Here is a 22,784-nt window from a genome sequence, read left to right on the forward strand (position 1 = left end):
ACCGGCGAGCGCATCGCCCAGCGCTCGCGGATCGGCGTGCGCTCGCCGATTTTTTCACCGAAATGGCGCTCGCCGGTTACAATGGTTCGGGGAGCGCCAGAGATCGGCTAGCCGGTCCGCTAGCCGCCATTGTGGATGCTCCAACTCCAATTTAATAAATTGCGGATTTTGTTTTTTACTTATCTTAAAATTAATTTTTACTACTATTAATAAACTATAAAAATATAAATAAAACGTAAAAAACTGCTTATTTCTAATCGGGGGGATTGAAACTAATATTTTCCATGCGAAATTAGAACTGCCAACACCCTTGATTATTTAGTTAGGAAGGATTAATAGTTTTCTAACCGTGACAGCCCTAATTGATTCTTTAGGCGGTTACTTTTAAATATATTTGGTAGAAACATATTTTGAAATACTACTAGCTTACAAAAAATATCTTTGTTTGTTTGTTACTACTAATGTTTTTAAAATATTTGAATAGATTCAAGGCAAATATATGCGGTTTTATCATTACAGTCCACATGTTTTGTGTTTGTGTATCAACGCGATTGAATTCATATACCTATACCAAAAAACATACATGCAATTGTTATTTTGCACAATCAATAGGAATTAAATTATATGAATATGGAATAGCTAGTTTCTGGAAAGATATTTTGGGATATTTCTTACAATGGGACTTTTGCATATATGTGGACCTTATATATAGAGAAATTTAGGAATATGGATCTCAATTAGCTGGCCTTTCGAAATTTGGGATTAAATTCCCTTACCTTTTAGAAAATGGGATCGAGGCGCGCAAATTTTTCGTAATAAGGGTTTTTTAAGTTTTTCTCTTTTTTATATTTCTTTTTCATATTATTCATTTCATAAAATATATTAAAGGACCATCTTCTCCTTCTCCTTCTCTATTTCCCGTTCTTCATCTCCTTCCCGTGAACTCCATTAGACCATTACCTTAACTGTTTCTCCTCAATTTTTTTGCATAAAGAGTGATTCATTCCACTACACTACCATTAACTTTCTTTTTGTATTTTCAGAGTGAATAGTTTATGCAAATAGCCATATACTAAAATAAGTTGCAAGAAATTGGAAAAATCAATAATTGAATAATTTTCCTCCCGTAATAGTATAGTTTACTACTGTGGTTGCAGTATGAGAACGACTATTTAATTTTGATCTCTCACATTATGTAGATTCAGTTAAATTCAATCAGATATTTCGTCAAACAATCACAAACTATATCAACTCAAATTACGCATTCTTACATTACTCGTTTCATTAAGGTAAATATGCTTAAAAATTAGTACTTATTTAGGAAAAGTAGGTTGAGTTTTTACCTCAGAATTTCTTATTCTGGCCGATCAAATGAATTTGTGAGAGATAGGGAGGAGAGGATGGTCCATTAATATATTTTATGAGATGAATAATAAGAAAAGAAGTATAAAAAAGAGAAAAACTCAAAAAACTCTTATTACGAAAAATCCACACGCCTCGATCCCATTTTCTGAAAGATCAGCGAATTTAATCCCAAATTTCGAAAGGCCAGCGAATTGAGACTCATATTCCGAAATTTCTCTTATATATAGGGGTATATACATTCTGTTTTATTAAGGTTGCAAATGGTACGTGGGACTATAGTTGATGGAGTTGAAATAGTGCGACTCATAAATAGTTAAGCGAAGAAAAGGTTAAGAGATGAAAGGTTGCATGTGATGTATCTGTATCAAGAGATGAAGTAAAAAGTGTATAGGGCTCATGAATAGTGTACTTAAAAGACGGATTAGAGACGGGGTTGCGATGGCCTTAGTCCTTACCATAACTCATAATTAATATTTCTAACAATTTTTGTGTTAAATCGTAACTCCTATAACCTCATACCTCTATTTCAACAATTCTATTTTTTCACTTTTTAAATCAACAACCACTTTGCGATATCAATTAACACTATAAATAACAAAATTACTCCATTAAATCATAAAAATTAGATTAATTAAATTTCTTAAAATAAAAAATTTCCTGAACTAATTCTTCCTTAATATATCCTCGGTGGGGATATTCCATTCGATACATTAACCTTCCCCGCTTGTAGAGTATTGAACGAAGGTGAGAAGTTTGGTTCTCTTTGCTGTGCCCCTTAAGCCTCAGTACCCCGCAAAATTTGGGGTTGTTTATGGAGAAGGGCCATATTTCCTGGAACTTAAAGATCGTCTTTTCGTATTTGAAAATAAATCTCCTTTGATTGTCAGTTAGGCCACATATTCTGGGTGTTGGCCATGACACCAGAGCAATGCTTCTACATAATATTGCAATCACATTCAGGTTTTCCAGTCGGCTTGACATCGTTGTATTCAGGGCAATCTTATCCTAAAACATATTTATCTTTTGGTTGGTGTCGAGGATCGGGTCTTCCGATACGTTGATAAAAATGCATGTCATTGCCTTCGTTTGATTGTCTCCTACAAGTTGGACTTCTTCGGGCCATCTGTAGTACCCATCTTCGTTCCTCCCTTCTCACGGGTTGTCGATTCCATATCACTACTACGTAGTCGTTGGCATTCACCGCAACAACTGAAAAACACTGTCATTTGATCCATCAACGGATAAGCAAAGACGATATTTCTAGCTACCCAACCTTTGAACAAATAAAATCATCCCGTTATTGTTTATTCACATTGAGAGGTTAGTTGTCATCGCTTAGATTAATTTTTTGTTTGAACACACGCGGGTGAAGAATAAAAATGGATAAAACGAACTTGAAAATTTGATTATGTTTATAGAATTTAAGTAAAAAAAAAAAGTCGCATAGCTCTCCTTCACATACTCAATTGCACGGTCTCTCTCCTCACCCCTATTACCGATATTTTGAGTGGATTCTTAAACTTAAAATACCTCACAGGTCGATTTTTCTATGTTACAAAAATAAAGCAAAATAAATAGTATTTTTTTTGATACATCTAGAAAACACCTAAGAGTTTATGGACCACATATACATTGCCAAAAACATAGTTTAATTGTTGTTATCACAGCATATAGAAGAGTGTAACCGCATATAATATTATTTATATCAATTTAATATACTTGATTGAAAACTATAAACAATAAATTCTACTAATTTATTTTACCATTAAATTATGCTATAATTTGGGTTTAGCGAAATTGATCCTGTATGTAGACCTCCAAAACTTGTTAAATTTGTTTTTATTAATATTGTCTTCACTAACACTGACTATTATCCCATACTGATTACAAGGCATCTTCTAGACAAGTAAACAAAATTATATAACTTCCAATTATTACTTTATGAGGTTTTGGATTCTTAACATTCAACACCAGTGCTATTCACGAGCCATTCATCTACTATCGAATACAAACTGAGATCTTGTCAAATAATTCAACTATTATTTAATTTACTTTCCCACGGAATTCATTCCTTACACCAACAAAATATTTTAGGTTTTAAAACCTCGTATACCAAAAATTAGTCATCACCCACAAATCACAATACATGACCAAATAACTAATGACTGTCCTATGATGAGTTGGTGGTCTAGTAGACAAATGGATATCCATGAATGTCGAATGAATTGCTTATTCCATTTCCACTTGGACTCAAATACAATGTGATGTGTGCGAATCAAATTAATATACTAAAAAATAACTCCATTAAGAAAGTATTAATGACTCTTTTTTTAAACAAAATAAAATAAAATGTTATTCAATTTTTATGCTGACATCCGAATTGGGCCAAGTTGTGTCACTGCTGACGGGCCAGGCTAAATCACTTCGGCCCAATGAACATAAATTACTGGAAATTTTAACTTATTGTCCTTTTTGTAGTGGAGTATATGATAAATTTAATGATATTATAGGGAGTGGTTTCCTTGATAACTTTGTTAAAAGTAGAGCTGCCAATTTTTGATCCGACGCGATAATCCGACACGAATCCGCACGAAAATAATGGGTTTGTATCACACTTTAATGGGTTCATGTTCTTATTGGGTTGACCCATTATGAACCCGAAAATTTCAGGTTGGGTTCGGGTTGGATACGAATAACCCATTAAGAAATATTATTATTATTATTATTATTATTATTATTTATAATATTATTTTTAAAAATAATGTTTTAGTTTAGTTATTTAATTTGTTATAAATCGGGTTTAAATCTTGAAAAATAGATTTTTTTATCATGTAAGTCAAGTTTAAAATTAGATTTAATCGTGTAATATCAGGTTTTAATCGTGTAATATTGGATTCAGGTCGTTATCGTGTCGTGTCAACTCATATTATATCGTGTCGTTAACGGATTTGTGTTGGGTTCGGGTCGTGTTCAGGTTTGAGAGTAGCAAGTCGGGTTCGTGTTTGGATTTGCAGTTTCTTTAATAGGTTGGGTTCGAGTTAGGCCTTATTGAGTTGGGTCGTTATCAGGTTGATCCAATAACGACCCAATCTCAACAATTTGCCACCCCTAGTTAAAAAATGTTTAGAGTTTAAGGTTTGGTAGAAATTCTAGTATTATTAATTTTTGACATAAAATTAAATAACTTAACTATAATAGAAAAAAACAGTTCAACTATCAAGATTAATGGAGTATTATGCTTTCGTGAACTTTCTCAAATAATACTCCCAATGATGTCATTTTAAAATGTGCCGTTACAAGTACTCCATAATACTACCAAGTGTAATATTTTTAAGGGAGGAAGAAGATTTTATTGAAAAAGACAAATAGCGTTGAAAAAGACAAATAGCGTTAAATATGGCTCTCCAAATTAGGGGTGGGTCGGTACGGTATACCGTACCGACCGTGCCATACCGCATACCGTACCGGAAAGTACGGTATGACAAAATTCAATACCGATACCGTACTGAATTTTCGGTATACCGAAATTCCGGTATACCGGAAATTCGGTATGATATTTTTTGATACCGTTACCATACCGTTATTACGGTATACCGTACCGTGTTTCGGTATACCGTTACCGTGTTTCGGTATACCGTTTTTTAACGGTATACCGAAACACGGTACGGTATACCGTAATAACGGTATGGTAACGGTAACGGTATACCGAAAAATAATTGGTTTCTTCATTTGTTCATTTACTAATTGGTTTCTCGATTGTTCATTATTTTTTGCTATCGGTAATTCGTCCATCACTCTATTCAATTTTATACTTTTGGTTAGCATGTTATCAAGTATCATATTATATTTGTTGTTGCCGATGATGTTGATCTTTAAGTATCTTTTAATATATATTTATGGATTATTTTGATTACATATATTCAGAATTTTATCCCATAATCGTGGTTAATGATAAAATGAAGGTACTTATTGATTATTTTTGGCTATTTAGACCAATAGTAGTAATAATTGGTCTTATAAATAAAATCTCCAAATAGATTTACAAGTGTAATGAAATAAAGATTCAATTTTTCCCCCTATACTTTAATTTCAATCTATCATTATAAACATGCATACAAATTCTCAAAAATATTAACAAGGCACGGTCTTCCTTTGATTTGAATAAATTTTTAAAATACTAGCAAATAATATTTTTTTAATGTGAAAATACTAAAATTCAACATATATCAAAATTTGGCTCATTTGTTGGTTATGATGAGTATATTTTAAAGTTAAGGGTTTAAGATTTAGGTTTCAAAGTTTGGGTTTTTAGTGTATAGGGTCGCTATATTGCAATGAAATGAATCTCGACTAGAAAGTGTCTCACCAGTGCAATATTAAATTATTGCAACGTAAACTTGCTCCTACAGTTATAACTCAACGGTTAATTCATATTTTCACAGATTTAAAATGCTTTTTAATTTTAAGTCTGATATTTAAATGTGAAGACAGTTTATTAAAATGTCAACACAAATATGTGTTGAAATTTTAATGTGATCGTATTGACATTTTTAAGAAAATGTAGCATTTAAACACACTCTTGTGTCTATGTGGGGTTAATGTGATTGACAATCCAAAGTAAGAGGATGTCAAATATTCTTTTGTTTATCATTTCACAACTTTCATTTCGCCAAATGAAATAAATATGAAGAAATTAAAATGATCCGTGCATCGCACGGGCGTGACACTAGTTAGTAATTTAAATTGGACATTTATTTCTCTTTAATAATTAAGAATGATTGATCAGTATCCTATTTATTCATCCTTCAATTTAAGTAGTATATAAAATAAGATAACATACAATGAATTAAACACTAATTAAACGATTTGATTCATTTTCAGCTGCACATATTTTTAATTGACATTTTATGAAGTGGGACGAAGAATAAAACAAAATTTTTAATTACTTTGTATATTTGGAATATGACATTACACAAAGAATCATTTACTAAATGGTGTGAGTTAATACAAATTCTTTCAAATGTGCTATGTTGAAACATATTCCCGATATCGTATTTCCAATCTTCTTTCGGTGTTATAGGCTATTGTGTTTATTATATTTAATAGGATGAGTTGATAAAAAAATAATTCAGGTTAATTTTGAATTTGTTTGAATAAATTATCATTTGAATGTTTAATTTTATTGTATTAATTGATGTATTAAATTTTTTTTAATATAATATATATATAAATGTAATATATATATTACAAAATATTTAATATTAATATATATATATATATATAATAATAATCTATCGGTATACCGGTATACCACGGTATACCGAATCTTCGGTATATACCGAATATTCGGTATACCACGGTATACCGGTATACCGTGGATTCGGTATATACCGAAGTTTCGGTATACCGTGGTATACCGGTATACCGTGGATTCGGTATACCGCGGTATAACGCGGTATAGAAAAATTGATACCGTTACCGTACCGAAACACTGCGGTACGGTATCATACCGTACCTGAAACTGCGGTATACCGAAAAATCGGTATTTTCGGTATTTTTCCGGTACGGTAAGTCCGGTATTACGGTATTTCGGTATAATTTCCCACCCCTACTCCAAATACCCTTATTTCAATTACAAGCACAGCGGCTGAGGGTTTTTTGTAGTTTGTTGTGGGCGACATTCCCTTTCTTCCATATTTAAATGCATTTAGTCATAAATTTGATTATTATGAATTGCAATAATGAAGGCAGATACAGATACGTACAAAGCTTGTATAGAATTAGAATCAAAGCTTGCATAATGCAGTTTCCTTCCGCGTTATCCATTTTCATATTCAAATCTTTCCTACTCAATTCCACCATTATTCTCTCTCTCTTTCTCTCTCTTCTTTAGTTTACCCTCCAAATCCATTCCCCTCTCAGCCACTCCTACCGCAATCATTGCGTCTCTCTCCGCCGTTCCCTGTTTTCGCCTCTGATTCTCCTCCAGATCTCTCTCTTGACCAAATATACTTACCACGGCGCTTGGCGGAGCAATTTTTTAGCGGTTTCGGCTATGCGTGTGCGCGCGAAGTGAAGTTAGGGTTTTGGCAGGGGAGATAATGGCGTGCGCGAGCGGAGGCAAATCGGAGCAGTTCCCGGAGGGGCTGAGGGTTTTAGTGGTGGATGACGACGTCATCTGCCTGCGTGTTGTGGAGCAAATGCTACGGAAGTGCTTGTATAACGGTTAGTAATTTTGAGAATTTTCGTCTGCGTGTGCTGTGCTGCTGATTTGTGCTTTTCGATTTTGGTAAACGTTGAGTGAGTGGTGAGCTCTGCTGTGGAAATTTAGCGCGTTTATTCCAGATCATTGACTTGAATTTTTAAAATTTGAAATTATTCTGTTAATTAATTCAGAGCATGTTAGATCATTAGTTTTTTATGCTTATTCAGATTTTAAGCACATGATTTTGTCTGTTTATGCTCCTTTTTATCCTTGATGTGAATAATTATGCTTACAAACTATCTTTGAGCCTGCAAATTGACAACATGGAGAAGTGTGGTGGATTCCTTTCACTCCCAGCTACTTTGTCTTAGCTACTTCATAGTTCACCTTCACCCCTTCCTGACCTGCACACATGCGGTGACACTCCCATCGATAACCCTCCCGCACAGATTTGCAATTCGTTCCGTTCCATTACATAAAACTAGAGCATTAATTGGGGGCCCTGGGCAGCAAAATGCTACACATACACACAAAATTTACCTATCAACCTATATTGGTTAAAATTTAGTTCTATGATCCATATGTTCCGAACTCCAGGTTTTATGTGTAAAACGTGGAAGCTTTCTGCAAACAACAGACGCTATTAAATGGTCTCATATATAGTTAATTTGCTGACATTTATTGGATTCCTTTATTCTGTTTCCCCCATTCCAATTTTAACTTAGTTTTACAGCTATTAGGATAGACACGTGCCCTGATTTTAACTCTCTAAACTCTTTTAATTCATACAAGAAAATTCTTTTTGCCTCCACTAGTCTGGGGCTATTGTTTAAGGAGTAGTTAATTTCCCTTATGATCTTCTGATTAATGAGTCCATTGATTGTTTGAAGGGAATTTTTTGATATTAGCCCCCAAATCATTATTTTGTAGAACTGACAGCAGAATCTATAGCTGACCAAGACGATCTTACCACTCATGTTTATGATTCTTTACTCGTTTTGTAAATATGAACTTTCCACAAATATATTATGTGATTCAGCGTTGCAGTGGGTTCAGTTGAATTTATCTCAAAGTGCTGATATCCTTGCAGTTACCAGTTGTTCGCAAGCTACAGTTGCTTTGAACTTATTGCGGGAAAGGAAAGACTCTTTTGATATAGTTCTGAGTGATGTTCACATGCCTGACATGGATGGCTTCAAACTTCTTGAGCTAGTTGGACTGGAAATGGGCCTTCCTGTAATAAGTGAGTAATGGTTCATGTGGCTAAGGCTTCAAATTTGGTTATCATTACTTGACATCAAATTCTGTTGTGCAGTGATGTCAGCCGATGGAAGAACTAATCTGGTCTTGCGTGGAGTAAGACATGGAGCTTGTGATTACTTAATTAAGCCTATCAGGGATGAAGAATTAAAGAATATTTGGCAGCATGTTGTTAGGAAAAAACAGAATGAAATGAAAGAACATGACCATTCATGTAGCATGGAAGACCATGATCGTCCAAAACGAGCAATTGATGATACTGAATATGCTTCTTCTTTGAATGAAGGGGCAGGGGCTGACGAGGTTTACAAATCACAAAAGAAAATAAGAGACTCTAAAGATGAAGATGATGAAACAGATAATGATGACCCTACCACATCAAAGAAGACTCGTGTAGTCTGGTCAGTAGAGCTCCATCAGCAATTCGTCACTGCTGTAAATCAGCTTGGGATTGACAGTACGGTCTTGCACTTTGCCTTCTTATATTCTTGAAAATGAAACTTACTGGAGCATTAATTGCACATAGAGATCATTATTTTCTCTGAAGAATATTTTCTTATGAATCTATCTATGTAATTAATTGTTGACATTGGTTATCATCTTTGGATCCTTTTCAGAGGCTGTACCAAAGAGAATTCTTGAATTGATGAATGTTCCTGGGTTGACAAGGGAAAATGTTGCTAGTCATTTACAGGTCTCATTACTTCCTCACATCTAGTCTTTGTTTACCTATTTTTGTCTTCTATATTTTTGTCCTGTTACACATTATTGAAATAGAGGAGAAGCCGGAAGGTAATTTTGAAGTGTGAAGTTGGCTGCATCCTATCTCTAACTATTCAATGACTAGTTTCAAAGCTAAATATACGATATTGTCATTGGTAATCATAGCTTATACTATATTTTCCACCATTTACTTCTGATTTTTGGATAATCTTATACTCCCTCTGTCCACAATGCACTGTCTCATTTGCTTTTGGCGCTGGTTGTAATAAATTGTTTGTGTATGTTGGAGTAGAATGAGGTCCCACTATTATGGTAATTTTAAATTGATTAATTTGGTTGGATATGTTTTGAGTGGACTATGAGTTCCACTTTTATTATAGTAGTAGTAATAATAATAATAATAATAATAATAATAATAATAATAATAATAATTGTGGTGGGTCCAATAATGACTATATTCGTAAATAAGAGATAATATTGAGGGTTATAATTACGTGGGTTGTTGGGGTATAGTTACTAAAAATAGAATGAGACATTAAGTTGTGGATGGACCAAAATGGCAGAATGAGACATTGCTTTGTGGACAGAAGAAATAGAGTATAACATTTCACTTTTTCTGGTGTCATCATGGGTTTATTTTCTTATATAACCATGCAATGCAGAAGATGTTACTTTCCAAATGATTATTCTCAAATCACAAATTTATATATATTCATTCATATTTCACTCTTTTTTTTTGTATATTGCATTTTCACTGTGGAGTTTGGAGGTATATCTTACTCCCTCCGTCCCACAAGAATATGCATTTTCCAATTCTGGAAACTTTTTTCTCTCTAATGTGTTGGGACCCATTCCCCATTAACAATACTTTAATTACTTTTTCTCTCTACATCTCTCTTACTTTACCAATTTTGCATTAAAACCCGTGCCGTACTTAAAATGCATATTCTTTGGGGACGGAGGGAGTATTTGGAAAATTACCACCAGAATTAGAACCGAGGGAATCAAAAGTAGGTCATCATCAGCCGTTCTGAAGGATAACATACAATCTCCTAAATTGAGCTTTGAGTAGTAGGATTGCGAAAGAATGTGTTCTGTTTCGTCAGTATCCTTGACTCATGATTCCAATCTCTTGTAGGACCGGGTGCATTTTGTCATTTAAAAGAAATATTTGTACAAATTTTATGTTACTTATGAGAAATCTGTGCCAGTGCAGTATGATATCTCAGACAACGTTTTCTGATGTTGATGGTCATTGCTTTACAATTGTTATATGATCAATTTCATCTTGTCTCATAAGAAATTTCTTGTGTCAAAGATTCATGTCCACAACTCTGCACAATGACTTCCATTATAATGATCTCATTTCTGGTTATTTTTATGTCAATCTACAGAAATTTAGACTGTACTTGAAGAGGTTGAGTGGAGTAGCTCATCAACAGGCTGGCCTTGCTTCTTATTGTGGGCCAGTAGATCAGAACCTGAAACTTGCTTCACTTGGAAGGATAGAGTTTCAAGCATTGGCAGCTTCTGGCCAATTTCCTCAGCAGACATTAGCAGCTCTACATTCTGAGCTTTCTCGACCCACCGGAAACTTAATCTTGCCAGGGATGGATCAGAGAACTCTGCTACATGCATCCCTTCAAGGGTCTAAATGTGTTTCTTTGGATCAGGTTGCTTATGCTCAACCTCTGATAAAATGTTCATCCAACATTGGAAAACAAAGTCCTCAGCCTCCTAGGTCCAATGGCGATGTGCAACCAGAATTTGCTGCCTGCTCGTCGAAGAACCTTGGTGACATGGTACCAGCCTGTAATCTTGGCACTGTAGCAGAAACAAACGGTTTGTTAAGCTTTGTACAGCAACACCAGAAACAATCTATGATGCCAGAACTAAGTCGTTCAATCAATGTGCAACCTTCTTGCCTAGTAGTTCCATCCCAATCTTTACCAAATCGTCAAACAGGAAATAGTCCTGCTTCTGTCAATCAAAATTGTAGCTCTAGAAATTCTGCAGTGGATTACAATAATCCCTTTATTCAATCAAATAATTCGTTAGGTATTGGGCAAGTCTTGGGAGTGGAATGTAAAGCGGTTAGTGTGCCTTCTGAGTTTGGGGCTGTAGCTTCTGTTTCGTCTACATCATCTTGCTCAATAAATATACAAGAAAGCTCTTGTCAAAGAGTTCGGAGCTCACCCTATGCGATTAATGCTGTCATGCAGCCCCCTAACATGACCTTTGTGCAAGGTTCTTACAATGATAAACTGAATTTGGTGCAAGGATCAGCAGGAAATCCTGTATACATGGGTACAGGAACTTCCATACCTAGTCGCTTTGCTGTCAATGAACAAGAATTGCGAATGTGCAACGTAAGTCAAGTGAGATCTTGTGTTGAGAGTGGTAGCAACAAAGTGAAGCAGGAGCCAAATATGGATCTGATGGAAAATGTTAAATTGGGGATCCCAGTAAAGCAGCACTTTTCCCAAAATGATCTGCTGAGTGTTTTCTCTGACTAGGTAAATTTTCTGTTTGCATTAATCATTATATCTTGATCTATAAAAACATTTGATTATCTTGTGAAAATGTTGTAGTTTGTGTTTCTTATCATTTATTACAGCAGCTAAAAAAATGCAAGATCTGTATGCTGTGTCATGGGCTAGGTTTTGGTGGTGTAGCTTGAGTTTGAGCTTGCTACTCGATGCTTGAGCATGATTTGAAGCCTTACTTAGCTGTATTTGACATGTATCTAGTTACCAAGCTCCTCACAACATAATGAACACAAGCTACAATAATCGGATTGACTTAATCCCCGACCCTGACCCCTAAGCAGATCACCTCCTTTTTACCTGAATAACTGCCTAACCACATTAAAAGAGCTAGTTTAGTCGATAAAGACTACTTGCCAAAATGGATTGGCATCTCTAATCCTTCAACCTATTACTGTGTGTTTGTTTATCTATGCTGTTGAACTGCTGAAGCCAGAACATGCCATTTTGTTTGCTTACTGTGTAGTAGACTGACTAGCTGATATTACTTGAAAAAAGGTAATTGGGCTGCGAAGGCAGTTCAGTACGAAATATCAGGTTTCATGACAAAGCGGAGTGCTGTATTGGCAGATTAGAACCTGGTGGGATTTGTGAAGTAACACAATATGTTGGATGCACAAGTAAGTATAATAGCTTTCCCACCTATATAAATTAGGGATAAATTGAAAATCTCAATTAGCTTGTAATGTTTATATATTAATCTTGTAGCAGCCGGCTGTGAAGTGTGTAGTTGCTGGGTTGGATATTTGGTCTTAGAATTTGTGATTTATTCATTTACTTATTCGGTAGCAGTATAGTTTAGCCATAGCTAGGCTTTCAGACTTCCATATATCATGTGTTGAAGGAACCTATCAATTTTCTTTAAGATTGGATAGGATCTATATTGTAGTCAGTGTATGATATTTGCTGTTAAAATTACATATCTACTTAAAAAAGAAAAGAGTGTATACTGGAAGATGATAATTTTTGCATAAGTAAATAATCTCAGTTTGGGTTTAGACTTGAGATTAGGAAGGAAGAGAAACATAACATGTGTGTGGCCTTATGGCACCACTTCTGTTGGCTAAATCACTAAAACAACATGCAATGGTAGTCCTCATTGTATTTATATTTTATATTTGTATTCATATAGTAGTAATTACTAAATGTAGTAAAGTAGTTGGATCTATAATGTGTCCACGTGATATGTAACATTAATTTTGTTACTATCCATCAGAAGGGGATGCAATAATTTTCCATGGTCTAAGTTGGAAAGTCAGGATAAGCAGCTTCCTCACACCCGATCCTCTCAATTTTGGAAAATGGATCTTTTTCATTTAATCTTTTTTCTTTGGTTGTACTCCATATGTAAAGAGAACTCATATATTTATAATATGACTTTTATATTCTAATTTACCGTGAAGTCAATGCTCTCCTATTTAAAAAATAAAAAAAAATAGTTTGAATCTATTAGAAATAAAGAATGTCCAACAAACCCAAGGAAAAAGAAACGAAGGATCATGATCATTATATGTTGTTAGTAGTTTAGTTTGGGAATGCTAATCCTTTTGCAATCGAGAATTGAAAGATTTTCTTCTCGATCTACAAAATAGAAAGAGGGAAGTTCATCAATTTTAAAACGGATAACTATATAACTCGTAAAAAACAAGAAACCACAAAACAAACACTTGACAGACGGACTTCCCTCAGGTCAAATTAATAATTAAACAGGGACCGAAAATCAAAATAGAAGAAAAAAGAATCATTATTTCGAAAAAAGATTAATTAAATATTATGTACGCTAGTTTTTTGTCCAACATGAATAAATTTTTCGGCGTTATGGAATTTTATTTCTCTATGAATGCATTTTCTTGCGTTCTCTTCTTCATTTTCTTCAATTTCTTTTGATATATTCACTCTTTGAAAAGAAGAAACAAGATACGACCATCACATCATGTATCCACAACCATGACTAAAGGTAATGAAATGGATTGGTTGGTGGTTGCTGATTTGGCACTCATCACTTAAGGGGTAATTATTGATTTGTTTTTTGTTTTTTTTAATTTTTTAGCTTACAAAATGCGGCTCTAGAATGATCAAGAAATTTTAAAATTTATATCATTATTAGTATTATTAATATCCATGTTTGGATGATTACAACTTCTTTGACTTTACTTTTAACGGGGTAGTTGTCTAGTTGAAATACAGCACATAATTATTTTTGCATGTTTTTGGTTTGCATACGAATTTTCAGTATCACTCAAAACACATAAACTTTACATTTCTTACAACACGATAAAAGGATTAAATCAAAACTAACATGATTTCGATGTGGTTTGGTATTATAAGTCAATGGTTAAAATTTTAAATTGTGAAAATTATAATAGTAATAAATACGTATATTTTGTGTATTTCTAAAAAAATATCGAAAATCCATATACAAAATCAAAGCGAAGCACGAGCTTACGTATTTTATTTTTTTAGTTAATTTACCCCAGTTTTGTTTGGTTCTTTAGTCGCCATAACCCAGTTTAAATAATCAGAAGGAAACTTGACTTTATTACTTAGTAGTACATTTTTCTTCCATGCTTTAGATGATGCCTATTTCACTATTGACTAAAATTTATGTACAGTATAGTACTTTGTTTCTTTTATTTCAATTCTATTTATGGGACACCAATGAAATCCGTTTATTTTAGAGGGGAAATATTTTTTTTATTTATTAAAATTCATATTTATAATATACTCCAGCATATGGGAAAACTCTCCGTCTGAACATAGTGAAAGCAAAAAAAATTTGAAAGTTGGCGACTCGAGTAGTATTGGAAATTTAGAGCTGTTTCTTTCACTTCTCTTTGACCATGAACATTAACTGGATGTTACTACTAATATCTTAAAAATATAAACTATTTTCATTTTCAATCATTTTTTTAATATAGAAACTTTCCACTACATTTTTGGTTCTTTTCTCTTATTTTATTCATTTTTTTCTTACTCTCTTTTACTTTACTAATTCTTATCTCTTATTTTGCCAATTGTGCATTAAAACTCATTTCTATTTTTCAAAGACGAAGTATTATTTTGTAGTCACTAAGAGAGAACACATATTTCATGACAACGAGTTTATCAACATATATTTATAAGTTAGTTCTATATTTGGAATATGAGATGAAAATCATGAAATATTTTAGATGTGAAATTAAGAACCAATCACGTTTCAGTAAAAGAAACCAAACAAAAATATTTTCTTTTGAAATGAATAGAAATAAACCATCAGTCAATTGATTTGTACTTGGGAGATTTGTTGATTAGATTATAAACTAATTAGCTATTTGCTAATATATGAATCAATCACCCTCTCCACCGTTTCAGTTGAAATCTATCGATTGTTCATCCATTTATACAAATATTTTAATAATATAGAACTGCGTAAAAATTAACAACATTTTGCCCGAGATGTCTCTCTCACGAAATCAAAATTGACTCATCAATTATTTTTTTTTTTGTTGACACCACGATGACGGAGCATTAATTTAAGCTGCCACAATGGACCCTAAAACAAATTCTGTTGAAAAATGTTTTTTTTTTCTATACGAACTAATATCATAGACTCATTAATAAAAAAAATCGTTATTTTAACTTTATTTGATATACAAGCCGTCCTCACAAAAAAGAAAAAAAATAAAAACTTTTTGCAAAACACAAATAACAAAAAAAAAATCCTTTTTTTCTCAACCATTCAGTTATGACAAAAATTATGTTGCAGAAAATATATTGCTAAACAGCGGTCAGTTCTCGTCACCTAAATTGACAATTGAACAACAATATTTTTAATAATTTCCTTTGACTTGAATATTTTTAATAATGGTATCTTAACACTCATTAAACAGACTGATGTCTTTCTTCAGTCAAAACTCACCACCTTCTTTATATAGTATTCAATTTGATCGTTTGAGATGTGAAGATTTTATTTATAACTGCTACATTCATTTCTTGTCAAGCTCCATCACTACCTCTCTCTCTCTCTCTCTCTCTCAAGATGAACCAGAAGGAAGAGCTTGCAGTAGCCCAGCTGAGGAGAGCTGTTCACAAGCTTGGTTCTTCCACAGAGGTAATAGCAATAAAATTAGATGAGGTGGAACAAATATCCGTATCATAAAAAAATGATGAACATGTGGTGATTGCAGGGATTTGGAGACATAACTCTGATCAGATTTTTGGTGGCAAGATCGTTCGACATAGACAAGGCTGCGAAGATGTTTGTGCAGTGGCGGAATTGGAGGGCTTCGTTTGTGCCCCTCGGTCACATTCCCGACTCTGAAGTTGCTGCTGAATTGCAGCAGAATAAAATATTTTTGCAGGGGCTTTCATCAAGAGGCAACCCTGTTGTTGCTGTCAAAGTCCATAGGCATGTGTCTAGCAAGGATCCTCTCCAATTCAAGAGTATGTTTCTTTTGGCCTTGTTCTGTTTTTTGAGTCTCTGTATTTGGCTCTTATCATTCAAGATAATGATCTAAATGTGTTCTTCAACATATATGTTGATGTGTCGTTGTAGAATTAGCCTTAGCCTAAGCCCAATTAATATACTACTACATGATATATTTCTACTGGATTTTTAAGATAATTGATGTACATATATTGTAAGGTTTTGTGGTTAGGCAGGTAGACTTGTGAGGCTAATTTTTTCTGTCTTGCAGAATTTGTGGTTCATCTGCTGGACAAGGTTATTGCAAGGTAATGTGATGAAAATAACGTAGGAAATTCAGCTATGTAGCTTTGGTCTTGCCAAACATAGGCATTGTAATAGCTATAACATGTGTTCTAATTTAGATTTGTGCATCTATTGATTGCAGTGGCTTTAGAGGGAAAGAAGTAGGAAACGAGAAGTTGGTTGCCGTTCTTGATCTGCAAAAGCTTGCATACAAAAACATAGACATTCGTGGATTGATCACTGGTTTTCAGTTCTTGCAAGTAAGCTCACAAACAGACTGATTCAATGCTCAATTAAGATTTATTTTTATATTGATCAATTAACTGTTGCTGATTCTGATAAAGTGAGCACTCTTCTTGTTTGTGTAAGGATTATTACCCAGATCGCTTATCAAAGTGTTACCTGCTAAACATGCCCGGTTTTTTTGTGCGCGTCTGGAGATTGGTTTCGCGCTTTCTTGAGAAGGCTACTTTAGAAAAGGTACTTCATTCCCATGTTTATGAAGAGCAAATGGCCTCATATTTTCACTACAACAAATGATTTTCACATACTAGACCATTAAGTTTGAGGCATCCACTGCAGATTGTGATAGTCTCGAATGAAGAAGAACGACGTGCATTGATCAGGGAAGTTGGCGTGGACGCCTTGCCAGAAGAGTATGGTGGGCGAGCTAAATTCGTCCTTCTACAAGATTTTCAACTCGATAAGCCTTCGGAAGAAAAAACTCTATTGATCACTTGATCATAGTCTGCCTCCATCGCCACTCTAACTTATGCCTATAACCCTTCATTCTACTGCAATGCAATGTATGATGTCAAACAAATTAATGAGGGTGAAGATGATCATATATACATATACAGAGATGTAATGGTGACTCATCGCTAAAATCTGCTTACTAATGAAGTGAATATACAGAGTTAGAAATAAATATACACTTCAAATTCTTAAATTCGGTATCTAAAAAGAAATGCATTAAGTTAGCTGGGTTTTTTTGGTTTGTAAACATAAAGAAATATCGTAGTTATGTGTGATAAACCTTCCGACTTGATGACTTTAGAGAGTGATTCTAATAATTGAGTTGAATTTAACTTTACTATTAAAAAACTCAAAATTAAATGATCACTATTTACTTTAGTCAATAACATTGAGCACAATAAACATACCGGCACTATTCAAAGTTTAAAATCAATATTTAAACACGTGGAGAGGGTGTAGTTATACTTATTAGTAAAGAATAGTCTAAGATATAGTTAAATTTAGTCTAAGATATCATGAACTGTATAAACGATGACCATCCGATTACACAATATAAATTGTTACAACAGTACTTCGATTTTATTTTATTTTTTATTGCATTGGAAATAGAGTTTTATATAGACGCTGATGGGATACGAACTAAACAACTAAACAATAATTGCGAGCCCAATAGCAGTGACGGCCCATCAGCCCAAAACCCAAGAAAGAGTATCAGTTCGGCACAACCAAAGAGTTCGGTCACAGCCTATAGCTCGGTAAAAGCCGACCAATCGAGCTCAACTCTCAGATCGGCAAAAGCTGATCGGCAAAGTTCAGCAGTTCGGTCTCAGTATTCGACCGAACAAGGAGATAGTGGACCCATGCAGGATCTCCACGACCTCCATTACACTCACGATCTATTTAGTGGTATTAAGCAGTTATCAACCCCCCTACCAGGGCTGCAAACCACGATCTTAGTTCGAATGTATAAATAGAACTTAGATCAGATAGACCAGGGTTAAGTTCTCTAGATCCTGAATCTCATATAGCAAATCAGTATTGTAATCTGTAAGCTAGATCAAGCAATACAAATTTGCCCTCTATTCTTCCCGTGGACGTAGATTTACCTCAGTAAATCGAACCACGTAATTTTCAGTGTTGTGATCTTCATTTATTACTTGCATTTATTCCCATCAAAAATTCGCTAAATCATCACTGGCGCCGTCTGTGGGAACACAGAAAACCAAAACTGTGATAAAAGCGAGTTTTTGATCCTCTTCCACCAAAAAATGCGTACCAGATCACATAATACCCATACTTCCGTCCGTGATGAACGTGAGGAAGCTAGTCCAGCCCGTAGGTCTGGAAAACAGCCTCTGGAGAAATCTGCCTCCAGTTCTCACGGTGAAAGAACAAACCACTCAAAAAGTCATCGCACCGAGCCTCCCCAGCAGCTCGATTTGAATGAGGCTGTCAAGTTGTTCTTGGCTGAGAAGCAGGATGAGTTCTTAACATTCCTGCAAAAGAGCCAGAAGCCGGAGAAGAAAACGGCGGATTCTCCCTCCCCCTCCAGACATGAAAGTCACTACCGCAGTAGTGTCGTATCTTCCAGGAGAAAGAATCCTCACCACCGATATGTTCCTTCTCCTCCTTGTTACCGAAATCACAGGAGAACTCCATCTCCACCATACCGTAGAGATGTCGGATTCGCTATGTATGGAGCGCTGAAGACTCCATTTTCGGATGATATCACCAGAACTCCGTTGCCACAGAATTACCGAACTCCGTCAGTGACTTATGACGGGTTAGTGGATCCTCATGATTTCCTGGGACGCTATCAGTATAATATGGCGAACCAAGGTCTCAATGAGGTTCATATGTGTAAGCTGTTTCCCGAGCTGCTCATCGGGAACGCAAGAAGGTGGTTTGATAGCCTCCCTCAAGGCAGCATTAGATCTTACAGAGATCTAATGGATGCTTTTCATAGGAGGTTCTTCCAGAAAGCTGAAACCCGAATCACTTCGGCTCAGCTGCTTTCTATACGTCAAGGTCGCGATGAAAAGATTAGCGACTTCATGACAAGATTCCACAAGGAATGCCTACAAGTAGATGATCTCAATGATCTACTTGTCATTTCGGCATTCCAAAATGGAATTCTGCCAGGAGCTCTCTACAGAAAGCTCGTTGAATGCAGTCCGCAAACAGCTCAAGAGATGTGGGACATTGCGGACCAGTTTTCTCGTGCTGATGAGGCAGACCGTCGAAAACGGTCTTTAGACAGCTCTTCCAGAGGAGACAAGAGGAAGCCCGATCATAGCGATCAGGGACATCCTCGCCGAACTCCTTTTGAAAGAATTCAAAGGGCACCGGTACAAGACAGATTGGGACCACGTCTCAATCCTGAGAAACCACCCGCTCAGTTCGTACCATTGAACAAGTCGAGAGCGGAAATTTTCGAACTGCATTCTGATATGTTCGAAAAACCAAAGCCGATGACGAAATCGGCCACGCGCCGAAGTCAGGATAAATATTGCTCCTTCCATCAAGACCACGGTCACGATACCGAGGAGTGCCGAAATTTGGCAGCAGATATTGATGTTCTTGTGAAAGCAGGGACGTTAAAAAAATACCAAAGCAAGCCGCCGAAAAAGAATAAGAAACAGAGAAGTGCGAACTGCGCTCCTCAGGATCCTAAAAGGCAACAGGATCCCGAAGACGATGACGAGCCGCAATATGATGGAGTGATCCAGACTATTGACGCTCTCCCAGCCGGGAAGACTAAATCGTCTCTAAAATCAGAGCGCAGAGGCTTCAATCGAGAGGAGCCAACACATAAAAGGCTGAAGAAGGAGGAAGTAATTACATTTTCAGATGCAGATCCCGTCCCGGCCATTTCTCCTCATCAAGACGCTATTGTCATTCAAGCTGGAGTGGCAAACAAACTGATCCACAGAGTGTTTGTGGATACAGGAGCGTCGGTTAGCATTCTTTTTAAAGAATGTTTTGATAAACTGGAAGTGGATCCAGCTCGGCTCAGTCCGGCCCCACTTCCTCTGAAAAGTTTCGCCCAGGAGGACACCCGCCCTGAAGGTATTATCAGCCTTCCGATTACGGTAGGAAGAGCGCCTACGAGCTCCAGTACGGTGATCGAGTTTTTTGTGGTAAAAGCTCGATCCCCGTATAACATTATACTGGGAAGAGACTGGCTCAACACAGTTCGGGCCATTTGCTCTACTTATCACCTCACAATCAAGATCCCCACTAAAGGAGGGATAGCAGTCATCCGAGGTGATCAAAAGAGAGCAAAAGAATGTTTGCAGATTGCGCTTAAAAGTGCCGAACAATCAGATCGGCACCATCAAGCATAGCAATCACAGCAGCCGGAGTCAGAGGCAGGCGAAATGAACGAAGTCACACCGGAGCCGAACTCGATGAAAGTTCAGTTATACGAAGATGATCCATCCAGAACGGTCAAGATCGGTTTCGCGGGAACACCTCTACTCCGGGAAAAGACCATCCAGCTCCTCAAAGAGTACAAAGATGTCTTTGCGTGGTCTCCGTTGGACATGACTGGAGTGTCTCCCGAGGTAATTACACATCGGTTAAATATTGATCCTTCAGTCCGGCCTATAAAACAGAAGCAAAGACTCTTTGCGGCAGAAAGAAATCAAGTCATCCATGACGAAGTCCGCCAATTACTGAAAGCGGATGTATTATTTGAAGTAAAATATCCTTCTTGGGTGGCCAATCCTGTGATGATCAAGAAAAAAGAAGGAGGATGGCGGATGTGCATAGATTTTACGAATCTAAATAAGCAGTGTCCTAAAGATTGCTACCCCCTTCCCAACATAGATAAAAAAGTAGAAGCTCTGATAGGCTTCGAAATTTTCTGTTTTCTTGATTTGTATAAAGGATACCACCAAGTTTTAATGGATGAGAATGATGCTTCAAAAACGGCTTTCATTACTGACTTCGGTATTTTTGCTTATAAAAAGATGCCATTTGGTTTAAAGAATGCCGGAGCCACATATCAAAGGATGGTAGATAAGCTATTTCGGCACCTGATCGGAAAAGAGGTTGAAGTATATGTTGACGACATAGTTGTTAAAAGCAGAAGCACTTCGGAGTACGAAAACAATCTCAAATCCACTCTCGACGTGCTCAAAAAAGCCAACCTCAAACTCAATCCCCAAAAATGTACCTTTTTGGTAGATTCGGGAAAATTTCTGGGTTGTTGGGTTTCAAAGGAAGGACTCAAGGCAAATCCCCTAAAGGTTCAAGTTGTTCAGAACATGGCAATGCCGAAGTCCATACATGATGTGCAAAGGCTAACTGGATGTCTAGCCGCATTGAATAGATTCCTTTCCCAAGCAGCCGAAAAGCAAATGCCGTTCTTCAATGTTTTGAAGAAGGCACCAAAGTTTGAGTGGGGAGCCGAACAGAAAAAGGCTTTGGACGAACTCAAAAGTTATTTAACCGAACTTCCTATTCTCTCTGCTCCAACAGATGCCGAAGTGATATTCTTATATTTAGCAGCATCAGATCAAACCATTAGCGCGGTGCTTGTACGAGAAGAAGGCCTAAAACAGCGTCCTATCTACTTTACAAGCCGAGCATTAAGAGGTCCCGAAACAAGGTATCAACCTCTGGAAAAAATTGCTCTGGCATTAGTAAATGCAGCAAGGAGACTGCGGCCATATTTCTATGCTCACAAAGTATGCGTCTTAACCGATCTTCCACTTCGGCAAGTTTTGACTAAGCCAGAAGCATCAGGCAGAATTGCCAAGTGGGCCATAGAGTTGGGAGAACATTCAATAGAATATCTACCTCGGAAAGCCATCAAGGGACAAGCCTTGGCAGATTTTCTTGTAGAGGCAAAGTTCGATCAAGCAATCCCTATTATTGCCGAACAGAAAAATCCTACCAATGATGAACTAACACAGCCCCAGAAACCCGAAGTAGAGCCGCCGGACTGTTGGATTGGATTCGTAGATGGAGCTTCGAATAAGACAGGAAGTGGAGCTGGTATTCTACTTATCGCTCCCGACGGACACGAAGTAACTTATTCACTTCGGTTCTTATTCCCAACCACTAATAACGAAGCCGAATACGAAGCCCTTCTTGCCGGACTTCAGTTAGCGCAACGTCTACTTGTCAAATCTCTCAAAATTCATTGTGATTCACAAGTCATAGTGAATCACATGCTGGGTACAAGTGAAGCCCGTGGTGAAAGGATGAAAAAATACTTGGACAAAGCGCA

At 36.1% G+C, this 22,784-nt stretch overlaps 2 protein-coding genes across 3 annotated transcripts; both read left to right on the plus strand.

Moving 5' to 3' along the window:
* Window positions 1–7,111: 7,111 nt before the first annotated feature.
* Window positions 7,112–13,490, plus strand: LOC121772064 (two-component response regulator ORR21-like). Of its 2 annotated transcripts, XR_006044265.1 has the most exons (7): window positions 7,112–7,590; window positions 8,661–8,813; window positions 8,886–9,287; window positions 9,448–9,524; window positions 10,948–12,069; window positions 12,598–12,719; window positions 13,316–13,490. XR_006044265.1 is itself a non-coding variant. In XM_042169009.1 (6 exons), the coding sequence occupies exons 1-5, from the start codon at window positions 7,467–7,469 to the stop codon at window positions 12,067–12,069; spliced, it is 1,878 nt and encodes a 625-aa protein (XP_042024943.1). In that variant the 5' UTR covers window positions 7,112–7,466; the 3' UTR covers window positions 12,598–13,017. The 2 variants fall into 2 exon arrangements, 1 of the variants encoding a protein (XP_042024943.1); XM_042169009.1 differs by lacking the exon at window positions 13,316–13,490 and having other exon boundaries at window positions 12,598–13,017.
* A 2,535-nt stretch (window positions 13,491–16,025) lies between these two features.
* On the plus strand, window positions 16,026–17,738 carry LOC121771084 (sec14 cytosolic factor-like). The gene is made up of 6 exons (XM_042167877.1): window positions 16,026–16,189; window positions 16,266–16,521; window positions 16,776–16,812; window positions 16,932–17,049; window positions 17,159–17,269; window positions 17,372–17,738. The coding sequence occupies exons 1-6, from the start codon at window positions 16,118–16,120 to the stop codon at window positions 17,528–17,530; spliced, it is 753 nt and encodes a 250-aa protein (XP_042023811.1). The 5' UTR covers window positions 16,026–16,117; the 3' UTR covers window positions 17,531–17,738.
* Window positions 17,739–22,784: the final 5,046 nt, after the last annotated feature.

The sequence above is a fragment of the Salvia splendens genome, chromosome 16 (genome assembly GCF_004379255.2).
Source record: "Salvia splendens isolate huo1 chromosome 16, SspV2, whole genome shotgun sequence".
In the NCBI taxonomy this organism is placed as follows: domain Eukaryota; kingdom Viridiplantae; phylum Streptophyta; class Magnoliopsida; order Lamiales; family Lamiaceae; genus Salvia; species Salvia splendens.